Below are 22,199 nucleotides of genomic sequence, written 5' to 3' on the forward strand. Positions count from 1 at the left end.
GGCGTCATAACTGCGCTCAACTCCAGCGCAGGCGCAATGTGTGACGTTAGGCTACGGTGCAGGCGCAGCGCGTGACGTGAGCCCTGGCGCAGGCGCAGCGCGTGACGTGTGGCCCTGGCGCAGGCGCAGCGCTCGACGCCCGGTCCTGGCGCAGGCGTCCTCGTCTTGCTCACGCCCCGCTCCCTCAGCCTCCGGGTTCCGCGGATTTCGGGTGGGGCTAGACGGCGGCGAGTGACAGCAACTGCAGGAGGCCCGCGCTGCGAGGGCGATGGCCATGTCGGACAGCGGGGCGAGCCGCCTGCGGCGACAGCTGGAATCAGGGGGGTTTGAGGCGCGGCTGTACGTGAAGCAGCTGTCGCAGCAGTCGGACGGGGACCGCGACCTGCAAGAGCACCGACAGCGCGTGCAGGCGCTGGCAGAGGAGACGGCGCAGAACCTGAAGCGCAATGTCTACCAAAACTACCGGCAGTTTATCGAGACTGCGCGGGAGATCTCCTACCTGGAGAGCGAAATGTACCAGCTTAGCCACCTGCTGACCGAGCAGAAGAGTAGTTTAGAGAGCATCCCGTTGGCTCTGCTGCCCGCCGCTGCCGCGGGGGCCGCCGCAGGCGAGGACGCGGCGGGCGCTGGGGCGCGGGACCGCCGCCGCGGCCAGGCCGGCTTCCTGCCCGGTCCAGCGGGCGCCCCGCGGGACAGCCCCAGCGCGGGCGAGGAGGGCAAGCAGCGCACGCTGACCACACTCCTGGAGAAGGTGGAGGGCTGCAGGCACTTGCTGGAGACGCCTGGGCAGTACCTGGTGTACAACGGGGACCTGGTGGAGTATGAGGCAGATCACATGGTGCAACTGCAGCGCGTGCACGGCTTCCTCATGAATGACTGCCTGCTGGTGGCCACCTGGCTGCCGCAGCGACGGGGCATGTACCGCTACAACGCGTTGTACCAACTGGAGGACCTGGCTGTGGTCAATGTGAAGGACAACCCGCCCATGAAGGACATGTTTAAGTTGCTTATGTTCCCGGAAAGCCGAATTTTTCAGGCAGAAAATGCCAAGATCAAACGAGAGTGGCTGGAAGTGCTGGAGGAAACCAAGAGGGCCCTTAGCGAGAAGACAAGGAGGGAGCAGGAGGAGGCAGCGGCCGCGCGAGGGCCCCCGCAGGTGACTGGCAAGGCCAGCAACCCGTTTGAGGACGATGACGACGAAGAGCCAGCTGTTCCTGAGGTAGAGGAAGAAAAGGTGGACCTCTCAGTGGAGTGGGTCCAGGAGCTGCCGGAAGACCTGGATGTCTGTATTGCCCAGAGGGACTTTGAGGGCGCTGTTGATCTTCTGGACAAACTGAACCACTACTTAGAAGACAAGCCTAGCTCACCTCCTGTGAAAGAACTCAGGGCCAGAGTGGATGAGCGTGTAAGGCAGCTCACTGAGGTGCTAGTGTTTGAACTCTCCCCAGATCGCTCCCTGAGAGGTGGCCCGAAGGCCACTCGCAGGGCAGTTTCTCAGCTAATCCGGCTGGGCCAGTGCACGAAGGCGTGTGAGCTCTTTCTGAGAAACAGGGCAGCAGCTGTGCACACTGCAATACGGCAGCTCCGAATCGAAGGAGCCACCCTCCTCTACATTCACAAGCTCTGCCATGTCTTCTTCACCAGCCTGCTGGAGACTGCAAGGGAATTCGAGACAGACTTTGCAGGCACCGACAGTGGCTGCTACTCCGCCTTTGTGGTCTGGGCAAGGTCAGCCATGGGCATGTTTGTGGATGCTTTCAGCAAGCAAGTGTTTGACAGCAAGGAGAGCCTCTCGACAGCTGCAGAGTGTGTGAAGGTGGCCAAAGAGCACTGCCAGCAGCTGGGGGAGATTGGGCTGGACCTCACCTTTATCATCCATGCTCTGCTGGTGAAAGACATCCAGGGGGCCTTGCACAGCTACAAGGAGATCATCATCGAAGCCACGAAACACCGCAACTCGGAGGAGATGTGGAGGCGGATGAACCTCATGACTCCTGAGGCCCTGAGCAAGCTCAAGGAAGAGATGAGGAGTTGCGGGGTGAGTAACTTTGAGCAGTACACAGGCGATGATTGCTGGGTGAACTTGAGCTACACGGTGGTTGCCTTCACCAAGCAGACCATGGGCTTTCTGGAAGAGGCACTGAAGCTGTATTTCCCCGAGCTACACATGGTGCTTCTGGAGAGCCTGGTGGAAATCATCCTGGTTGCTGTTCAGCATGTGGATTACAGTCTGCGGTGTGAGCAGGATCCGGAGAAGAAGGCTTTTATCAGACAGAACGCATCCTTTCTGTACGAGACAGTCCTCCCTGTGGTGGAGAAGAGGTTTGAGGAAGGTGTGGGGAAACCTGCCAAGCAGCTCCAGGACCTGAGGAACACCTCTAGACTCATGCGTGTGAACCCCGAGAGTACAACTTCAGTGGTCTGATGTTTGGGTCTGCTTGTGTGTGCATACATATTGCTTATGTGTTATTTATATTTATGTTGTTACATTAGTATTTCTGTGATAATTTGAAATAGCTCTCAAAAATGTAAAAATCCTTAGAAATGCAAAATCAAAAGGAAAAAAGACATGTTAATTTAAGTCCAAATAATGAAAATATAGGAATTATTAAAACATACTATCTATGCTTTCCTTTTAAATTATGCTAATTCTTTAATAGCACGTTCCACTGTAGAACTGCAGTGTATTTTTGAGTCAAAACATACTTTCTCATGCAAGAAAAAAATGTCTATAAATACACATTATGTTGTGAAGTTTCCCAGTGCACCAAAATATTTCTTTTCTTAAAGGGTATAGTGCCATCCAGACCCTGCCTCATAGATTTGTCCTCCTTAAACTGTAACTGAACAATTAGGGAAAAAGAAAGGAGTTGGGAAAATGTGTCTTGGGAATTACTTCTTGAAAGTAGCTGTGTGTGGATGTCAGACATTTCCATCCTCACAGAATACAAGAGGACACTTTCATGAAAACCAGGAGCTGGGGGCAAGGTGGCTCGTGCTAGTAATCCCAGTTACTGGAAAGGCTAAGGCCAGTCCAGGCAATTTAGTGAGACCCTATCTCAAAAGAAAATGTCTGGAGATGTGGTTCAGTGGTGGAACATCCCTGAATTTATCTCCAGTGCTAGGCAGAAAACAAAAACAAGAAACAAAAAATCACCTTAACAAACATTTCCATAATTTGAATGGCTGATTATTTTCAGTTGCTGATTAGCAGCTTGATCTGTTCGGTTTGGAAGCATCTACTTTGAAATTGGAAGTAGTACGGGTTTTTTTCCCCCCAACATATTTCAGAAATGTGTAAATTTCCAGCTGGAGTGTTTATCATACTAAATTTTTAAAAAGTCATAATACAAACAAGACACATTGAGGAACCTTGGCAATAGCCAGTGACTTTCAGCCCTCCACCACACTTCAGTGCCGGTTACATTGTAGCTCAGTTTGCAGGCAAATGAAAAAGTGTCTGTTGAAATCTGTGGATTTCAGGGTTTGGGTGGCTGAGGAGTTGGAAAAAAATGTAGGTCTTACTGTTCTCAAAAATGACTGCTTTGAGCAAAGATTTGTTTTAGGTTCTTTTTGTAACAAAGTAAGAGAACAGAGATGAGGGAAGAAGAAACTCTGTGAATCCCAGAATGCTCCCTGCTGCATTTTCTTTTTTGAGACAGGATATTACTATGTAGTTTGGGGTGGCCTTGAAATCATTAGATAGCCGTGGCTGGTCTTGAACTCATAGCAGTCTCCTGCCTCAGCCTGCCAAGTGCTGGGATTAGGCATGTGCCATCGTGCCTGGCCTACTTTGTTGTTTTGTTTTTTACTTCCTTGTGTTTAAAAGCACTTCAGATTATAATGCTTAATTCATATTGCTTAGTAAAACAGAAATAAGAAATGTGAGCTTCCCAGGGTTTCTAAACCATGTTTCCACTGTGTACTAACATTCTTCATTATTTGAAATAATTGTTTTTGCTGAGATTTTTTTTTTTTTTTTTTTGGTAGCATCTTGTGATTCTTTTCCTTAAGTGCCATTTGCGATGTCCATGATTTCTAAAGGTCATTTCTCTTATCTGAATAAAAATGACGGTGTTGAGACTGAAAATTATGTGAAACCTAACATGGATTCTGAGTAGTGACTCAAGGTTATAAGACTCTTTAATTACTCAGATGCCAGACTAGCACTTTTCTTTTAGCTGTCTTCCCTCCCCACACCATACTGGGATTGAACCATACTGGGATATACTGAACTGTATCACTAGCCCTTTCTTAAAATCTTGAGACAGGGTCTTGCTAAATTGGCCAGGCTGGGCTTAAACTTGTAATCCATTTTAAACTATCGATATATAAAAGGTGAGAAGGGCCAGGGGTAAGGAGTATGTCAATAATCTCAGTACTCTGAGAGGCTGAGGCAGGAGGATTCCAAGTTAAAGCCCCGCCTGGGCAACTTAGTGACTTAGTGAGAACTTGTCTCAGAAAATAAAAGGGCTGGGGATATAGCTCAGTGCAAAAGCCCTTGGGTTCAATTCCCAGTATATACATATAAAAGCTATTAGGATTTTTTTTTTCACATATCTAGGATTTTCTATATGCCATAACTGGATATCTTAGCTGAACAATGACAGTTACACTTTTTTAAAAAATCACTGGAAACTTGAATTTTATAAAGTTTTGTGATTATTATTATTTTTTGCCATTTACAGTTTCTAATGTAGAAAATATGAACTGTGTAAATATGGCACAAGATCTGTGAAATGATAGTTCTGAAAGTTCCTCTTAGGTATGGAGTTGTGAAAACTTAAATGTGTATTCTCAGATATATAAATGGTTGCTTCTTCATAAAACTGCTTGCTTTTTAAAACTGGAAGTACAGAATTTTCTTCTGTTAAGAATGTGTGTGTTCCTTAATGAGAATTGTAGCTGAAGGAAGTATGCTTCAGTGAATCATTCAGTGTGGGAAGCTGATTACATCTGCCAGTTTTGTAATGTACCTCTGTGCTGGACATAAAGTTAACTGCATTCCCCAGCGTGGGGTCAGAGCTGTTTTCTCTGGTCCTTTTTTCTCATTAGACTGTAGAACAAGTTCTAAAATTGAATGCAGAAATATAGTACGTGCTGAGTGCCGCTTAGCATTGATTATATTTTCTCATTTGCTTCAAGCATACCTGTCACGTGAGCTTGGGGTCACAGGCTTGATTGGCTTAATTACTGCTTTTGGAAAAAAGACTGTGGAATTACAGTCTTTTTTTGATTAAAGCCTCATTTCACTTAAGTGCTAAAAAACTTATTTTTTGTTTAACATACTACCTATAGTTTAGTTTTCAATACTTGTATCTTGCAACTTGCTCTCTTACCAAGGATTGGGAATTTGGGACTTAACATGGAGTATAAAATCAATGTGTACATTTCACTTTTGATATGCTGTTATAAGGAACTCTAAAGTGTTTTATAAAATAAAGCTTTAAAATGTTCTTACACTGGATAAAGTTGATATTACACTGTTATATCTATCTTCATTAATCAGATTTCACATTCTTATGTTCCTGTTACTGAAATATTCATTGTTTTTTATTGTATTTATGGGGGGAGGATAGAAAGCTGTTAGCTAATTTAAATAAGCGTCTGCTTACTGTCAGAATTGTAAATAAATTAGATCTGTTTTCTTAGGATTGCCTTGAGTGAGAGATTCCAGCTGTACAAAATGTGCATTTACCCTAAAAATTCAATTTTATGAAAAAAAAATCAATTTTATGCCATCTGCACATCCCTAAATAAAGAAAATAGATGCAGGCCTCAAGACGAAGGAGTCAATGACAAGGTTCTGCTTTTTTTTTTTTTTGGTAAGTAAAGTGTATATATGGAGGAAGCAGTAACATATATTCAAGTATTAATGCTGTGCTTCAAAATGCCGGAGTGTGAGGGCAGGGAAGACAAAATGAAGCATGTTTTCTCCTCTTAAAATGCTTCAAAATTGGAGAAAGTCAACAAATAAAAATTATGATTTCTCAGCTAGGTATAGCAATAATACTGAGGAGGAAGAAAGTAGGATAATTTGAAGAGATTGAGAAGTTCCCATGAAAGTAATGGTCTGAAGTACTGGTCCTTGAAAAATGGACAGAACAGACCTACAAAGAGAAAGGAAGAGCGTACCATGAGCAGAGACTGGTGATGCAGGTGTCACAGGAAGAAACCTGCTCAAAGGGACAGCAGAGCACGGGAAAGGTGTACAGTACCTGCTGCCCGAGAGCACCTCAGTGTGTTCACAAGGTATGAAGAGCCAAAGCTCCCCTCATCCCCCCCCCAACCAAACCTGCGCACAATCACTCCCCAAGGCAACCCTGTGCATTTCCCCCTGGAAATTGGGTCATACCACACATGCAGTTCAAGATCTTGCTCTTACTGAGCAATTCAGGATTTTTAAGACCACATCAATACTATACCTCCACTATGCTTTTTTCTGTGAGAATTATCTTCATAGTTGATGGATTAATTATAATTTTCCATTTACAATTTGTTGACTTCAGATTTTTGTGATTACAAAAAATTCCTGAAGAAGCTCCATGCATACAGGTAAGTCTGTGTGCAAGTGAATATATCTGAAAGATACGTGGACAGGCATTGCCCTGCCAAACTGTACTTTTAAAATTTGGGTCAAATTGATCATCGGAAGAGTAGTACCGTGCTCGCTTCGGCAGCACGTATACTAAAACTGGAACTATACAGAGAAGATTAGCATGGCCCCTGTGCAAGGATGACACGCAAATTCGTGAAGCGTTCCATATTTTTATTTTTTTGTTTGTTTCTCATATGCTACTCTCTTTAAAATAAAAAAATAAAAGAATAGTACCATTTTATATTCTCCCCAACAGTATAAGGGAATACTACTGTACTTGTTTCTAAGAATGCTCTTAAAAATATGCATAATAATAAAGGTAGTCCTATTTTTTACTAGTCCTCTGTGGAAAAGTGTCTCATTTGTATTTTTTGAGTGTGGTTGAGCAACTGTATTTCCTTTCTATTCAAAAAACTTTATATTTGTTGCCATTCTTCTATTATCTTTGCATTATGATTTGGGAATTTATTGTATAGTTACAAAATTTTTGTTTTTTTGAGACAGGGTCTCACTGTGTAGTTCAGGCTGGCCATTAACTCCCTTTGTAGCCCAGGTTGGCCCCAAACCTGCAAGATCCTCCTGCCTCAGCCTCCTAGGTGTTGGGATTACAGGCATGTGCCCCTACACCTGGCTCTACAGTTAGGAAATTAATGTGTGCTATGGTTGTAGATTTTTCTTAGTTTGTCACTTGTTTATATTTTAGTATATGTGCTGCAAAAGTGAGCCCTGTAATTTTGTTTATATGTTCATTTATTTTCACAGTGTGGTTAAGTTTTAATCAGTTATGAAGCCACACTTCTCTGGGCGTTTTTCTTTGTGACTTCTGTTTTGGTGACCAGAAGTTTTTGTTTGTTTGTTTTGTTTTGTTGGTACTGGGAATTAAACTCAGGACCTTGCGCTTGCCAGGCAGGCACTTATACCACTGAGCTATATCCCCGGCCCTGGTCAGGTTTAGAAAGACCTTGTTTTCTGGGTGTCGTGGTGCACGGCTGTAATCTCAGCACTCAGGAAGCTGAGACAGGAGGATCAGGAGTTCAGGGCCAGCCTATACTACATAGAACCTGTCTCAAAAAAATCAACAAAAAAAAGGACTTGTTCACTCTTAAGTCTAAAAATGTTTTTCTTGCTGGGTGTTGTGGTGCACGTCTGTTATCCCAGCACTCACAAGGCTGAGAACAGCCTGAATTATAGTGAGACCCCGTCTCAACAAAAACAAAAGATATGTATTTTTCTTGTAATTTATTTATTGTAACTTGAAGTTTTGCTCCATTTATAATTCATTTTAGAGTAAAAAATGTCAGCATCCCATTTCCCCACAAATTTTCATATTGTTGGTGGCATTTTAATGCCAAGCCCAAGCAAGAGTCCTATCTGGGCAATTTAGCAACTGAGACCCTGTCTCAAAATTTTAAAATGAATTAGAGGCTAAAGATATAGCTCAGTGTGAAGGACTTGGGTTCAATCTCCACTACTGGAAAAAACAAACAGAAGAGATCAGTAATAAACAATACAAGAACATTTCCCAGCACTGAAGGATACAGACCTATTGAAAAGGTCTGTCGAAGACCCAGAAGAAGGACTGAAAAAGGCCCATACAAAATATATCATCCAACATTCCAAAAATTAAAGAGTAGAGATCATTAGAACTTTCTGAGAAAGCAAATAGTTTGTGTTCAAAATGGCTTTGCCTTCAGAGTAATTTGAGAAATGCTTTTCAAAATCCAGACAGAAGAGCCAGATGTGGTGGTGGCACACAACTGTAATCCCAGCTAGGGAGGGGGGCAGGAGGAGTCCCAATTTCATCTGTTTAATCTTTTTTTTTTCCCCTTTGGTACCAGGAGTCAAACTCAGGACCTCACACTTGCCAGGCAGGCACTGTGCCGCTGAGCTATGTCCCCAGCTCTCATCTGTTTAATCTTCATCCCCAAAAGTGAAGGTTTTAAAGGCAATTAGACCATGAAGATGGGGCCATCACCTTACGGAAGGGCTGCAGCAAACTTGTTTTGGTGCCTTTACATGGGTTTCCCAACCTCCAGAAATGTAAGAAATACCCTTGTCATCTATAAATTACCCAACATCAGATATTTTATCATAGCAGCACTGACAGCTACACCACATCCAATAATCCCAACCCCCAGAGAGGTACTGCAACCATCCCATTTTATGAGGCTTTGCGAGCATATATAAATCATACAAGACCACACAAGGCAGGTATAGATGGCCCCATCTTACAATGTTTCTACTTTCAATTTTTTTTTGTTTAATTTAAGTGTTGTACTTCAAATTTTAGTTCTTTTCCCAGGCTAGCAGTATGCAGTAGGATCCTCTCTCACAATGCTGCAGCCACAGCAGCTCTAGCTCCATCAGCCACGGGATGACAGTGCAGTGTTGCTAAGATGTGCCAGAGGTTCGGTACATTGAGGGCACCTGTACGGCAGACGTGGGTTTCAAACTCAACGCATTTCCAGATGCTGTTCTATGTATTGTGCCTGCATGGGAGATGGCCCTACAGAACTAGATGCTTTGGGTCTTCCTTTTTACTTCAAAGTGCTGGCAGCTCTATAATTTATGGCCAGGAGAGTGAAGCGGTCTAGGGTCAGCAGTGCGGTTTAAAGCCGTGGTTGTGGGTGTGTGGGGTGGAGGCGGTGTGCGGTGGACACTGCTATGAAGCCACTATTTCCTAGGAAGCAGGTCTGCTTTCACAAAGACTTCAGGTTTACTTGGAGTGTCTTGGAACAATGGTTGGGCGAGGGACTGAGAAGGTTGTAAACCCTCTGCAGCACCTGGAGCTCAGTCTCACCCGATCTTCCCTGCACCCCAGTCCCCCATTTACTTGCTTTCCTGGCTCTAACACCCAAGCTGAGGAGGAGACAAATCTAGCCACTTGCACCCAAACTACAGTCTTTGTTCAAACCTGACATTGGTTACCAACAAGTGAAAAATTAAAGATCATCTTAGTCTTCCATATTATAATGGTTGATACATTGTGTCAACTTGAGAAATTTATAACTAAGCCCCTCAGCAAGGAGCCAGGGTCCTTACTTTATAAACATCCTCACCCTGTTCGAGAGGAGGGCATGGAAATGGTGTGAGTGCTGCAAGTGCCTTAGGCGCCGGGGCGATAGCCTGCTTACAATATAAGCAAGGAAAAGAGGCTTATTCTCCCCCTTTTTGCTCTTGCTGCTTTTGCTGTCTTCTGCCGCCTTGAACTGTTGCCCCCGTGCCATGCCACCCTGCCTTGCCGCCAGCTGATTATGGACTGAAACCTCTACAAACTGTGAGCTAAATAAACCTTTCCTTCCTTAATTTTGGGTGTTAAGTATTTTGTCTCAGCAATGAGAAAAGTAACCAACACAGACATGCACAAGTACAGGACGTGTCATGGGGGAGAAAGGTAACCAAATTGGGTGTCTGGAGATTCTGTTAAAAAGCACATCTAAGCCAGGTGTGGTAGTGTAAGCCCACAACCCTACCACCTAGGAGGCTGAGGTAGGAGGATCGCCACGGGTTCAAGGCTGGCGTGGGCTACACAGTGAAAAACCCTGTTTTTCATATGGAAAACCCTGTTCCCCCGACAAAAACACACCTGTGGAGCAACTGTCCTGGACCTGCAGCCTGCTCTGCCCAGCAGGCAGCAGTTGAGTGCCTGTTTGACAGCACTCCATGCAGGAACACCATTCAGCTTCTGCTTAGTCTATACACACGAGAATCCTGGTCTCAAGCAAGACCCCTAGCGGGGGCTCTTCTCAATGTGTGGCCTAACACACCAGCTCTTCAACCTGTGTGTACAAGACAGACAGAGGGCCTGGCTTCTAGAACGAACGCAAACTTCACAGAATTCAGAAGTAGGTATTCCAGAACCACATTTTAAGCTCTTCACCGACTTTGGCACTTAAGATTCCAATTCAAATGTCTCTCACAAAGATTGATCTCGGCTGCTAGAGACTGATTTGATACATCCTCCATTAGTATGCTGAAACCTTTCTCTTTTATTTCATTGTTCATGATTCTTGTTCATTTGACCTTTTTTTTAAAGAAAAAGAATTCAATGTTTAGTATGTTTGTGACACATGAAGCTCATCTTGGGGAACTGGTACACACACATATTGCATCTTGATCGCTTCTAATTCCCTTTCCCCATCCCTACCCTCTGCTTTCCCTCCTTCCCCCAACCCTTCCATCACCAGAGTCTACTTCCCTGCTTCCTAGCGTTTCTATTTTAGCTTTTAAATTATTTATAGTTTGTGTTTTTCCTAGGTCACGAAAACCATGTGATAGTTAACTTTTTGTGTCTGATTAATTTTACTTTATTATGGTCTCAAGACCTATCCATTTTCCTACATATGACTCTAATTTATCTTTATGGCTAAGAAGTACTCCCTTGTGTATATATAGCACTCTCGTTTGGTTTTTGCTTTTTTGAGACAAGGTCTCACCACGTAGTTCAGGCTGACCTGAGACTCACAGTGAATCCTGCCTCAGCCTCGCAAGTGCTGAGATTACAGGCATGCACCACTATACCCAGCCTACAGCACTATTTTTCAATCCATTCATTCTTTGATGAGGATATATGCTGCTTCCACAATTTAACTACTGTGAACTGTGCTGCTATAAACATGGGTATTTGGTAGCATTGTAATATGATGACTTTAACTCATTCAGGAAGAGAACCAAAGAGATAGACATGGGAAGGGACCCAAACAGATAAAGATGGGTTGAATGTAATTTCTTTTTTTTGGTAGTGGGAATTGAACTCATGGCCTACCACTTGCCAGGCAGGTGCTGTGCCTCTGAGCTATATCCCCAGCCTTGTAATTTTTTTTTTTTTTTTGTCTTTTTGAGACAGGGTCTTGCTATGCACTTCAGGCTGGCCTTGAGTTCACTTTGTAGCCCAGGCTGGTCTCAAACTTGCAATGATCCTTCTGCCTCAGCCGCCCGAGTGCTGCGATTACAGGTGTGCGCCACTACACCCGGCTAGGCCTTATAATTTCTATTTGCAGTTTTTTGAGGAATCTTTCAGGCTCTCCAGGAGCAAGGACCTCTGATCACTATTTTCTTTGCACACCCCCTCTACTGTCCCTTCCCCCAGTTCCTAAACTCACCACAGTAAAAGCGTCTACTCAATCCTGCGCTTGGTTTCCACACAGAGTGGCTTACGCCAGGCCCCAGTGCTGTCTTCCCCAAGTGCTTTAGCGCAATCACAGTATGTCACACAGCATTTCTGTTGTACATATTTTGACTGATTCAATTTTATTAACTAAGGCCATTGGATGGCAAAATTTAAAGCTAATTTATTACATACATGGGCCAGTCTTGTCCTTAAGATAACTTTAATTGAAGCAAGAATGATAAGAATGGAAGATACAGGTTGAGTGTTCCTTGTCTGAAATACTTGGAATCAAAACTGTTTTTGATTTTTAATATTTTTTAGGTTTTGAAATATTTCCATGTCCATAATGAGACATCATCAAGATCTGACCCCAAGTATAAACATAAAATTCATGTATGCTCCACATACACCTTGTACACACAGTCTGAAGCTAGGCTTATATAGTACTGTTAGAGCAGCTAACTTGCAACCGTCTTGCCCCAGTGCCGGGATTACAGGCGTGCACCACTGCGCCAGCTCACTTTTCTTTGAATAGCAGGAGCTTCTAGTGTTGATGTGCTTTATCACAGAATTCAACACAAAAGTTAACAACATGTAGGAAGTCAAAAAGTATCAGTGAAATGGAAGCTGCTTTTCCAAACACATGTTCAAAAGACTGTTTTATTTTAAAACACACACACAGAGTGGGACACAAACGCCATTAACCGTCATGGCTGGAAAATTACCCTGATGGCTCACACTGATCAACTCCTCTGCTCGTCCGCAATTCACAGTCTTGCAAAACACAAGATGCGTCTCTTCCGGGACATTCCTGTCTGCAGCAGTGAGTCTTTTGTAACAGTAATTATGCACCCAAACTTTCCGCAACTGCTTGGTGATTATTAAAGTTTTGCGGTGACTGGTTTTCCTATTGGTGTTTTACAACCTGAGACAAACAAAGAAACAGCTCAAGAAATGACACTGATTTTGTGCTTCTTTGTGCAGCTCTCTTAAGCAACAGCCTAAGAGGGTATCAGTGCTTTGCAGACCTTTGTAGGCTGATGAGCACCAGTGCGCATGGTGGCCCACCACCCAGGGAAACAGCAAATGTCCAGAGGTACTGGTGTGCCCAGGACCGGCAAGGCAGAGCCAGGAGCCAACTAGTGTGTTCTAGTACATTCATATTCATTTCTGCTTCCCGCCATGCATGTGATATTTTGTCACCCCTGGCAACGATGTGAGGCGCGAGCTCTTCACTACCAAATGTGAAGCTGAGTTTTTAGATGACATACTCAGATTTCAGGCATGGTGTACATGGAAAGTTGGGACTCTGATCTACACATTTTCTCTCACAGGGTCTCCTACTTCATCCTCCCTGTCCACATCAGGGATACAGCTGCCCTTCTCGCCTTCCTCTTTGACCGGTCTCCTTCCTCCACCTTCCCAGTCCTGGCTTTCCCAACCCCTATAAATACCTGCCCAAAGCTCTTCCATGCAGCCGTGACAAATGTCCTGATTTAAGTTTAGGTGCAAAAATACTAACTGTAAAAATCTACTTAGTGATACAGTGCTTATCAAATTTAATCAACAGACAATCATTTGTTTTACATATTAACATCTTCCCCTTCTAGAATGGTCCAGTCATTCCTACAAGAAGTGTTCTTGACCTCCTTGGACCATCTGTCTGTTCATGTCAAGGTTCTTCTCTGCCATGTCCACAAAACCAATGGCTTGCCTTTGCTGGGCTGAGTGACTTCTTATAGGCTGACTGGGTCTAGGGAAGAGGGAAGGTTAAACTGTTCTCCGAAGGATGTCCTCTAAGTCCTAATTCTGAGTTCACAAAGGCTGTGTGATACGACTCTGACCCCAGTTCCTCACCTGGAAGAGACCCAAGACTGGAGACAGAGGGCAGCAGGCAGGAGCAGAATGAGAGGCAGCCTCACCATGACTGGAGGGGCGGGTCTGGCTCCCATCAGTGGCATCAGGAACTGAACCTCTGTTTTGCACCACACTGCCCGTTTTGGGCTTCCTGGTTAATTTTCCTTGCAGTTTCTATCTAGTTCCTTCTGGAAATTCTAGACTATATCAACAGTCTTCCTTATATCAGAACTCTATTGTTTGTTTTGATAAAGGATTTGGTGCTAGGGTTTGCTTTCCCATTTTATTGATTGATTGATTGTCTTTTAGAGACAGGGTCTCACTATGTAGTTCAGGCTGGCCTTGAGCTCACTATGTAGCCCAGGTGGCCTCGAACTCACAATGATCCTCCTGCCTCAGTCTCCCGAGTGCAGGGATTACAGGCGTGCACCACCACGCCCGGCCCTGCTTTCCCATTTTGATAAACACTAATAAACACAGGTGAAAATGCATCATGTTTTATTAAACCACACACTTACCAAGCATCTCTTCTAATTTTCTCAATGCAGGCTCATTCACACTGTATACGTTGTCATTATTTCTGGAAGGAAGAACAAGCAGCCTTGTTAATGCATAAACCAGAGCAAAAAGACAGCTCTTCAATATGTTTTTTGTTCCTGACTGCATGTACCCTAATGAGCTCCCTGCACATGGTCTTTTTCCAGCCAGTCTGCAATGGGTGACAGGTCTTACAGGCCTGTGACTGCAACAGTCTACACAGTAAGCTTCATCATGATTACTTTCATTCACGTAGGAGAACATCTGTCTATCCATCCAGCCACACACACACACCCCCCTCAAAAATGTTCCTCATGATTAATCTATACATTTCAGTGTTAGATAAAACCAAGCCACTGGCCCATCATACTTTCTTACTTGCTTTGGTTTCATTTTCACTCATAACTGTGCAAGGAGTCCAGGGTGATGAGACTAACGCACCAGGGGACAGACACATAAAGTACAGCATGGCCTGTCCCAAGGATCTGTCCCCACATTCCTCTGGATTTTGTGCCTCAGTGGCACTTGCTGTCCCTGCTCGGTTGGCACCTGTGGGCCCTATACAGTACTTACACCTTTTTCCTCTCTACCACACCAAGTCTCACGTAAGCAGCTAAGGCATTTTTCTGCACATCCGAAGATAAAACATCGTAACACTGAGAGGTGCCTGAAGTGGGGGAGGAAGAATTAAAGGATCATTTTTGGTTCTCAAATGAAAGAAATCACCACCAGCAGAGGCATGACTGACCTTGATCGAGAAGCTGATTTGTGAATTTTCTAACTGCAGCCAAGTAGTGTTTCTCAGTGAAGTGGTCCTCTTCTTCATGCAAAAGGTATTTGCAAATTATCTGATTTTAAAAAGGAGGTTGAGAGGAACGGAGAGGAGAAAAAAGGTAGCCAAAAATAAGAGAACAGCAAAAAACTTTACCCTGCCCTCTAAAAAAAATGACGTATCATAATGGAGCAGGATGCAGACCCTGCAAGGCTTCAGCAGAGAAAAGCTGCAGAATTTTAAAGATGTCTTTTTTGAGCTTCTATTGTTTTTTAAATTATAAAAAAAAGTTTTAAATAATAGCAACAATTATTAAAGTTGAACTGCTCATCTTTGTCGGGTACAAGCTAATGACTAGCAGCTGCACACTTCTTACGCTACATGAGGAGAGGACCTAGATGCTTGTAACTTGGTCTTTTTCTCTGAATATACCTAAGTAAGCGCTCAGCCCTAAGATACTGGGCGATTTCCACTGCAGAAAGGTGATTAAACGTAGAACTAACGTTTATCAAGTGCCTGCTCAGGGACAGACTTTGTGCAAGGAGGAGTCACCTCATGGGCCAGAAATGCCACTGTGCCAGGAGGCTGGTCCAGTGTCCACAGCCAGTGTGTGCACACACGGAAGTGAGAAACAGAGCTCTCTTCACACAAATGTACACAGCCCCCACAGTTCCCAGTCAAACCCCTACTCTCCCTCTGAGAGCTGGCATTTAGTCCTCCTGGCATGTGCACCATCCCCTTTCTCTACCTACTCCCCACAGCTCTGCAAGCTCTTATGATACTCACCTTTGAACTTTTTCTTTCTTTCTTTCTTTCTTTCTTTCTTTTTTTTTTTTTTTTTTGTACCAGGAATCAAACTCAGGACCTTGTGATTGCCAGGCAGGTACTTGTGCTACTGAGCTATATCCCAGCCACTTTCTTTCTTTTTCAACATTAGAATTTAGTAACATAAGTAACTGACTTTTTGTATCAATCTGGTGTTGCTTTCACTAAATGCCTACTCTGTATCGAACACTCTGCTACATACTAAGAACAAGAGACCTAAGACAGTATAACTACAGTAGTTCATGTAATTGTAATTACATGAATACTCCAAGGCCTTACTAGTTGTTATCCTCTTGGGTCTGTGAGGGATCAAACCTCCTCCTGTGTACACTTAAGAGGTGAAATCATTCACAGTATTCATCAGTCTAGTTCCACCATTCACCTGGGGTAGACACTTCCCCTTCAGAGCAGAAAGAAACACAGGGTGGAAAGTCTTACATTTGATATAGAGGGCACGAAAGATAACTTGCCAAATTTTCATACCTGATAACATTCCACAAAAGGTTTAAAGAGTCCTACTAGAAATTCCAACACAGTATTTCCTTTCTCTGTAACAAGGATGTCCTTTGTGGTCACCTGGATGGTCTCACTTTTACAAAGCAGGTAACAGCCTTCTTCAAAGTCCTAGAAGGGGAGAGGGGAAGCCATGGCACACACACAAATTTGGGTTCACAGGCACTTGCTGATCTCAGTACATGCAGCCCCAATGAGAGCCCAAGCTAATCTCATGACTCCCCCAGAACTAACAAGCTGCTGACCAAAGCCAGAGAGGCATCTACTGTAACACTGTAACATTCAAAATGCTGAGCCTTAAACACATAAAATATTTGTGAAACCACAACATGCGTGATGACCTTTCACTCTGCACTGCACCTTAAATTTAAGTAGGAAGTGTACCCGCAGTCCTAAAGACACTCAGAATTGTGTTTATGCTCTAGAGCCCTTGGGAAGCTGTCCTACTCCCCACAGAATAAAATAAAACCTGCTCTCCCTAACAGAGCACACAAAATCCTGCACCACTTTCTGTCTATTCTGCCATTCCACTCCAGCAGCCCAGCAGCCCCGTCAGGAGCCTGTGTACCCCTCAGCAGTGCACACTGCAGGCAGGCCCTCCACTCACCGCTCTCCAGGCAAAGGCACCTGCCTGGCTGACATGTTCCAATGTGCTGTTAATAAAGAAGTACTGATTTTTACTAAAACAGGTATAGTTTCTTTACAGTAGCTGCACCAGTGGTTTGAAGAGTGACTTTCCTCTCACCAAACAATCCCTAAATTAGTAATTAAATTTGAGCAAGATTCAAACTAGATTCTGCTGAACTGTTGGGGTTTTTTTTTTTTTTTTTTTTTTTTTTTTTTTTGTCTTTTTGAGACAGGGTCTCGCTATGCAGTACAGGCTGGTCTTGAGCTCACTTTGTAGCCCAGGCTGGTCTCAAACTTGCAATGATCCTCCTGCCTCAGCCTCCCGAGTGCTGCGATTACAGACGTGCACCACCATGCCTGGCCGATTCTGCTGAACTGTGAGTGTCCAAGTTTCTCACTGTGCCTGAGATGCCTGTGGACCCTACTTGCCACTTCCAGAACGCACAGTGCGGTACACTCCCCTGTGGTCAGGACTCACCCTTAGTGTATTTCCTGGAAGGAAGATGAACTCATCTGAGAAGACACTGCATAGGAAGCGAAAGCAACTGTAGACGTCCTCTGGAAATAAATTCATTACATAACATTACAATATAGCTTTTTAAATTTTCAAGGAGTACCAGGAAGTCCATGAAACCTAAAATGTAGTCTCCAAAAGCTTTTATCTTTTTAAAATGGCACTGGGGATTGAACCCAGGGCCTTTGCATTAAACTACATCCCTATCCCTTTTTTTTGCTTTGAGACAGGGTCTTACTAATTTACCCAGGCTGGGCTCAAACTTGCTATTCTTTGCCTCAGCCTCTCAGTGTCAGGATTACTAAAATCAATTCAAGCTGGGTGGGGTGATGCATGCCTGTAATTCTAGCACCTGGGAGGCTGAGGCAGGAGGATCATTGCAAGTTTGAGGCCATCCTGGGCCTCATAGTGGGTTCAAGACCAGCTTGAATTACATAGTGAAACCCTGTGTCAAAAAAAAAAAAAAAAAAAATCACTTCAAATAGGACCTACAGAGCAAACTGCAACCTAGCATTGTTTAAAGGTTGAATCTACATTACAAGCAGCCCTCTAGTCAGTCAGTCTGGTAACGAGCAAGACACCAGTCCTCGAAAGCCTGGGACTTCCCTTTCCCCTACATCAAGGCTCCCAGAAGAAAAGGAAAGGATCTGATTTCCTGGTTTCCCTCTATATTAGTATTTCCTATGGGTTTAACTGTATTCTAGTGCTCTTCCTTAGAGTCATCCGTGGAGCTCTGAAAAACAAAACCCAAAATAGAACACCAAGGTGTGGCCCCCAGTCTAGTCCAACTGAAGGAAAACTCTGAGGTGGGCTCACTCCGGGGACTGTAATGCAGGCCTGGGTAGGAACTCCTGGCTTTGACTACAGGCCCCTGCTGGCAAGAACTGTGCTTCACTCATTCCCACTGCTCCATGGGACCAGACAGCCACCATATGACTGGGAAGGACTTGTGTTCTGTTGGGGTGCTAGTCCCCCGTTGCCTCTGTGGCTGAGGTGCTGGTCCAACAGAAAGTGTCTGCCCAGGAAATGGGCAACTCTGCTCACAGGCCAGGACTTTCTCTGAGAATTATACAACTCTCTGCTCCGTTTTTTGTAAAAGGAGAGATTTCGATTGTGGACTCTCTAGGTTCTTCCAATTCTAAAATTATTCTTTTCTTTTTTAAAAAAAATCTGAGATGGGGTCTTGCTACGCTGCCCAGGCTGGACTTGAACTCGGGCTCCAGAGATTCTCCTGTCTTAGCCTTCAGGTAAGACTACAGGCATGTGCCACAGCACTCTCCAATTCTAATACTCTAGGCAGATGGCCATGTATTTAGGCAACAAACCTAACTTCTTCTGAGGGTAAAGGTTCCATTCTTTGCTGATGTGTGGGCTGCACAGATGTGGCTGCACACCATGGGACTTCAAACACTGCTCCCTTCATGGAACTGAAAGGCCAGGCTTCTTCTGAAATGCAAAGCCACGTTCCTGAAAGTTACCTTTCCTGAACCCAGGTGTCATCTGCAAGGCTACAGCTACTAAGGAAGGACGGACAAAGATGTTGAGCAACTGGTTCCTATAAGCTGAGCACATAAGGAGAGTGATGTGCTGGAAAATGAGTCCGTTGACCACTTCTGAGTCTCCGGAGTCCACGTTCAGAATCACCTGGTCTTTGACAAGGCTGGCGAGGTTGGAATGCAGAAGAATGCTGGACTGGACAACTTCTTCAGCGGGTTCATTATCTGCGCACAGAGACAGTGCATTTGAATGAGATGGGTCTGTAGAGTATTGGTCTCTACCAACTGAGTCATGATACTACATACGAAGGACATTTTATATTTGATTTCGTTTCATCTTTGGCAATGCTAGGGATTGAGCCCAGGACCTCATGCATGCTAGGTAAGTGCTCTACCGTAAGTTATGCGCCCTAGTCCCACAAAGGACATTTTATTTTAAGTACTGGGAATCGAACTCAGGACCTTGAGCTTGCCAGGTAGGCACTGTGCTACTGAGCTATGTACCCAGCCCTTATAAAGGTCATTTTAAAAGCACCATTTAACATATTAATTTTTTTTTTTTTTGTCTTTTTGAGACAAAGTCTTGCTATACGGTTCAGGGTGGCCTTGAGCTCACTTTGTGGTCTAGGCTGGTCTTGAACTTGCAACGATCCTCCTGCCTCAGGCTCCCAAGTGCTGGGATTATAGGCATGACCCATCACACCCAGCTGACATATTAATTTTCTAAGGACACATAGCATAGTTTCTTCTTATCTACCCCAAATCTCTCAACCATTGTGAAATAAACAGTTCTCACTCTAAAAATCAATACTTCCTGTCTATGTCAGAAACCATGGTACTCAAAGTTTTGTAAAAGCAAATTATGTGCCCGGAATATCACAGCCACATGAATTTAACAATAATAAGATGGGAAGGTCCACGACTAGCACATGAGTACATGAAAGCAAAGTTCACATTCACACACATTTTACACACACATATACAAGCAAACACTTCACTTAGACTCTCACAAAGACAGGAAGACTATCACTTTGCAGGTGGACCAAAGGACAGCCCCAGGTCTTAGCATCAGGTCTCTGTGAGCACAGAGGAATGACAAGATAAATTTTCCCACATCAAAGATTATTAAGGCAGCAGACCCACAGTTGTGCCTGAAGCTTATTACCTGATGCTACTTAGGCCTGGACATTGCCAAGCAGATAAGAGTCATAACAGCAAAATTTGTTAAATTTGATATTTAACAAATATGTTCAGCAAGGGAAGTCATTTTCCTGTCAACCAGAGCCAAGGAGATGGCTCACCGCCCACACTGGCGAGTTCTGCTGATTCTCACTGGAAGGAATCAGAGGGATGCCTGGCCTTCCGGGTGTGTTCAACACCCACTCTGGACTACTTTGCCTTGTCTCAGCTTGCTCAGGCCAATGGTAGAGTATATGAGATGATATGAAAAGCTCTAGATGTGAGAACGCTCAGGAATGTGCAATGATTTGAGTAACAATGAACAAAGGAGCTGAATACATAGAACATGTTCTAACTTAGGAATGATACTCAATTACTCACCTCCTTACTGTAACTTGGACACCAACTAACTCTATAGCAGTGATGGTGAACCTTTTAGAGATGGAACGCCCAAAGTGCAACCCCAAAACCACTTATTTATTGCAAAGTACCAATGGTGCAATTAAATTTGAATACTGAAGTTTTAGTTTAGAAAAAACAACTCATACATTAACATCATTTGTCGTAAAAACACAATAACACACGTGCCACTGGTTTACTACCACTGCTCTATAGAAACCGGAGTTGTATAGTGGCTGAACAGATACTTTTAGCTATGGCTAGTTATATGTGTACTTACCCATCTTGAAAAAGCAAAACACTTTACAAAGACAGGTATCTATGTTATCACATGCTCCTGGGGCACACAGATCCCGGTTCCCACTTTACCTATTCCTCTTTCAGCACATCTGACACTTGCTACACTGTATTATATAACACGACCTTTACCTCCTTCCAGACCATCACAATGCTGAGACAGAAACTGCATCCCTCTTTCTTCCCTCACTTGTGACACTCAATGGCCTGGCCCTTCTGTTAGTAATTCCTCCTATATACCTCTGTGGTGTCCTACGTCAGCCAACGATCGTGAGGCCAACATCCTTCTTTCCCACCTATGTATGGTCCCTCCTAACTTGTCCCCCGCCTGTCGCCTTTGCCCACAATGGTCCTTCTTTAGAGATAGTGGTGGGCTGTAAAGGCCATGCTGTCTTACCTCCCTGCTTAAAATCCATCACGACCTCCATACACTACAGGTTTCTGTCCAGATCCAAGACCTGTGCAATTCAGCTGATGTCCACGTCCTTTGGTTCTATCCTCCTGAGCCCCCATACCACCTGCAAGTCACAGAATACCTAGTGCTACGCCATCACCTCCTACTTGCTAATCCCTGCATGAGGCAGAATCCGCTCTCCAGTCTTCCTAAAGAGCTTCTTTTTCATTGAGATGGGATCAAAGTCACAGCTGAAATCTTTCTGCGCATGGGCCCTGAGCCCACAGTATTCTTGGGAAACCTTCAGTTTCTTGTCTCTATTTCAATGACCCATCACTAGTCTACTCATGACCCACCCATCCCATCCTTTATGAACACCTGGGAACATGAATTCCAAATTGTGCCTCTGCATCCTGGCAAGACCTAGCTCCAGAGTTGCTCATGTAGGTTTGATGAACAAACAGTAGGTGCTTGACTGTAAGTCATAATCTAGTCTTTTTTGGTTTTTTGAGACAGGGTTTCGCTATATAGTTCAGGCTGGCCTTGAACTCATGGCAATCCTCCTGCCTCCGCCTCCGAAGTGCTGGGATTACAGGTGTGTGCCACCACACCCAGCTCATTATCTAGTTCAAAAAAGGTACATTTCCAACTAGAGCCTATATGGCTTTAAATCAATTTCAACCAACTAGTGTCATATTGCAAGCACTGCCATATGACCATATTACAGGCCAATATGTCCAAGCTGAGCAGTCACAGAATTTTTTTTTTTTTTTTTTTTTTTTTTTTTTTTTTTTTGTCTTTTTGAGACAGGGTCTCGCTATATGGTTCAGGCTGGCCTTGAGCTCACTTTGTAGCCCAGGCTGGCCTTGAACTTGGAATGATCTTCCTGCCTCAGCCTCTTGAGTGCTGGGATTACAGGCTTGCACCACCACACCCAGCTCTGATAAGGTTTTTACCAAGTTGTTATTATCGAAGTGCATAAATTTCTAAGGCCAACCTTTCATCCTTACTTCTCAGTGAGGCAAATGGGCAACAAACAGAAGAGGGTTTAAAGAGGTGGGCATGCAGGCAAGATTCATGT

General features: G+C 44.2%; 2 protein-coding genes across 2 annotated transcripts in view; one reads left to right on the plus strand and one right to left on the minus strand.

The window, feature by feature from the left end:
• Positions 1-125: 125 nt before the first annotated feature.
• On the plus strand, positions 126-4,446 carry Exoc8 (exocyst complex component 8). The gene has a single exon (XM_005404976.2). It carries the CDS (start codon positions 269-271, stop codon positions 2,423-2,425), a length of 2,157 nt encoding a protein of 718 aa, XP_005405033.1. The 5' UTR covers positions 126-268; the 3' UTR covers positions 2,426-4,446.
• Positions 4,447-12,339: 7,893 nt separating this feature from the next.
• The window catches only part of Gnpat (glyceronephosphate O-acyltransferase), a 30,511-nt gene continuing 20,651 nt past the window's right edge, over positions 12,340-22,199 (minus strand). The window contains exons 10-16 of the mRNA XM_005404978.2: positions 18,832-19,074; positions 17,318-17,397; positions 16,183-16,323; positions 14,851-14,950; positions 14,676-14,769; positions 14,084-14,145; positions 12,340-12,633 (exon numbers count right to left, since the gene is read on the minus strand). Coding sequence (XP_005405035.1) covers positions 12,590-12,633; positions 14,084-14,145; positions 14,676-14,769; positions 14,851-14,950; positions 16,183-16,323; positions 17,318-17,397; positions 18,832-19,074 — 764 coding nt within the window. The 3' untranslated portion in view covers positions 12,340-12,589. The remainder of the gene's footprint in view (positions 12,634-14,083; positions 14,146-14,675; positions 14,770-14,850; positions 14,951-16,182; positions 16,324-17,317; positions 17,398-18,831; positions 19,075-22,199) is intronic.

This window comes from Chinchilla lanigera, unplaced genomic scaffold (assembly GCF_000276665.1).
Source record: "Chinchilla lanigera isolate Chin_1 unplaced genomic scaffold, ChiLan1.0 scaffold00091, whole genome shotgun sequence".
Classification (NCBI taxonomy): Eukaryota; Metazoa; Chordata; class Mammalia; order Rodentia; family Chinchillidae; genus Chinchilla; species Chinchilla lanigera.

Excerpts from the sequence above, each read along its gene's own strand:
- Exoc8 (XM_005404976.2), top strand. The coding sequence starts at position 269 with ATGGCCATGTCGGACAGCGGGGCGAGCCGCCTGCGGCGACAGCTGGAA.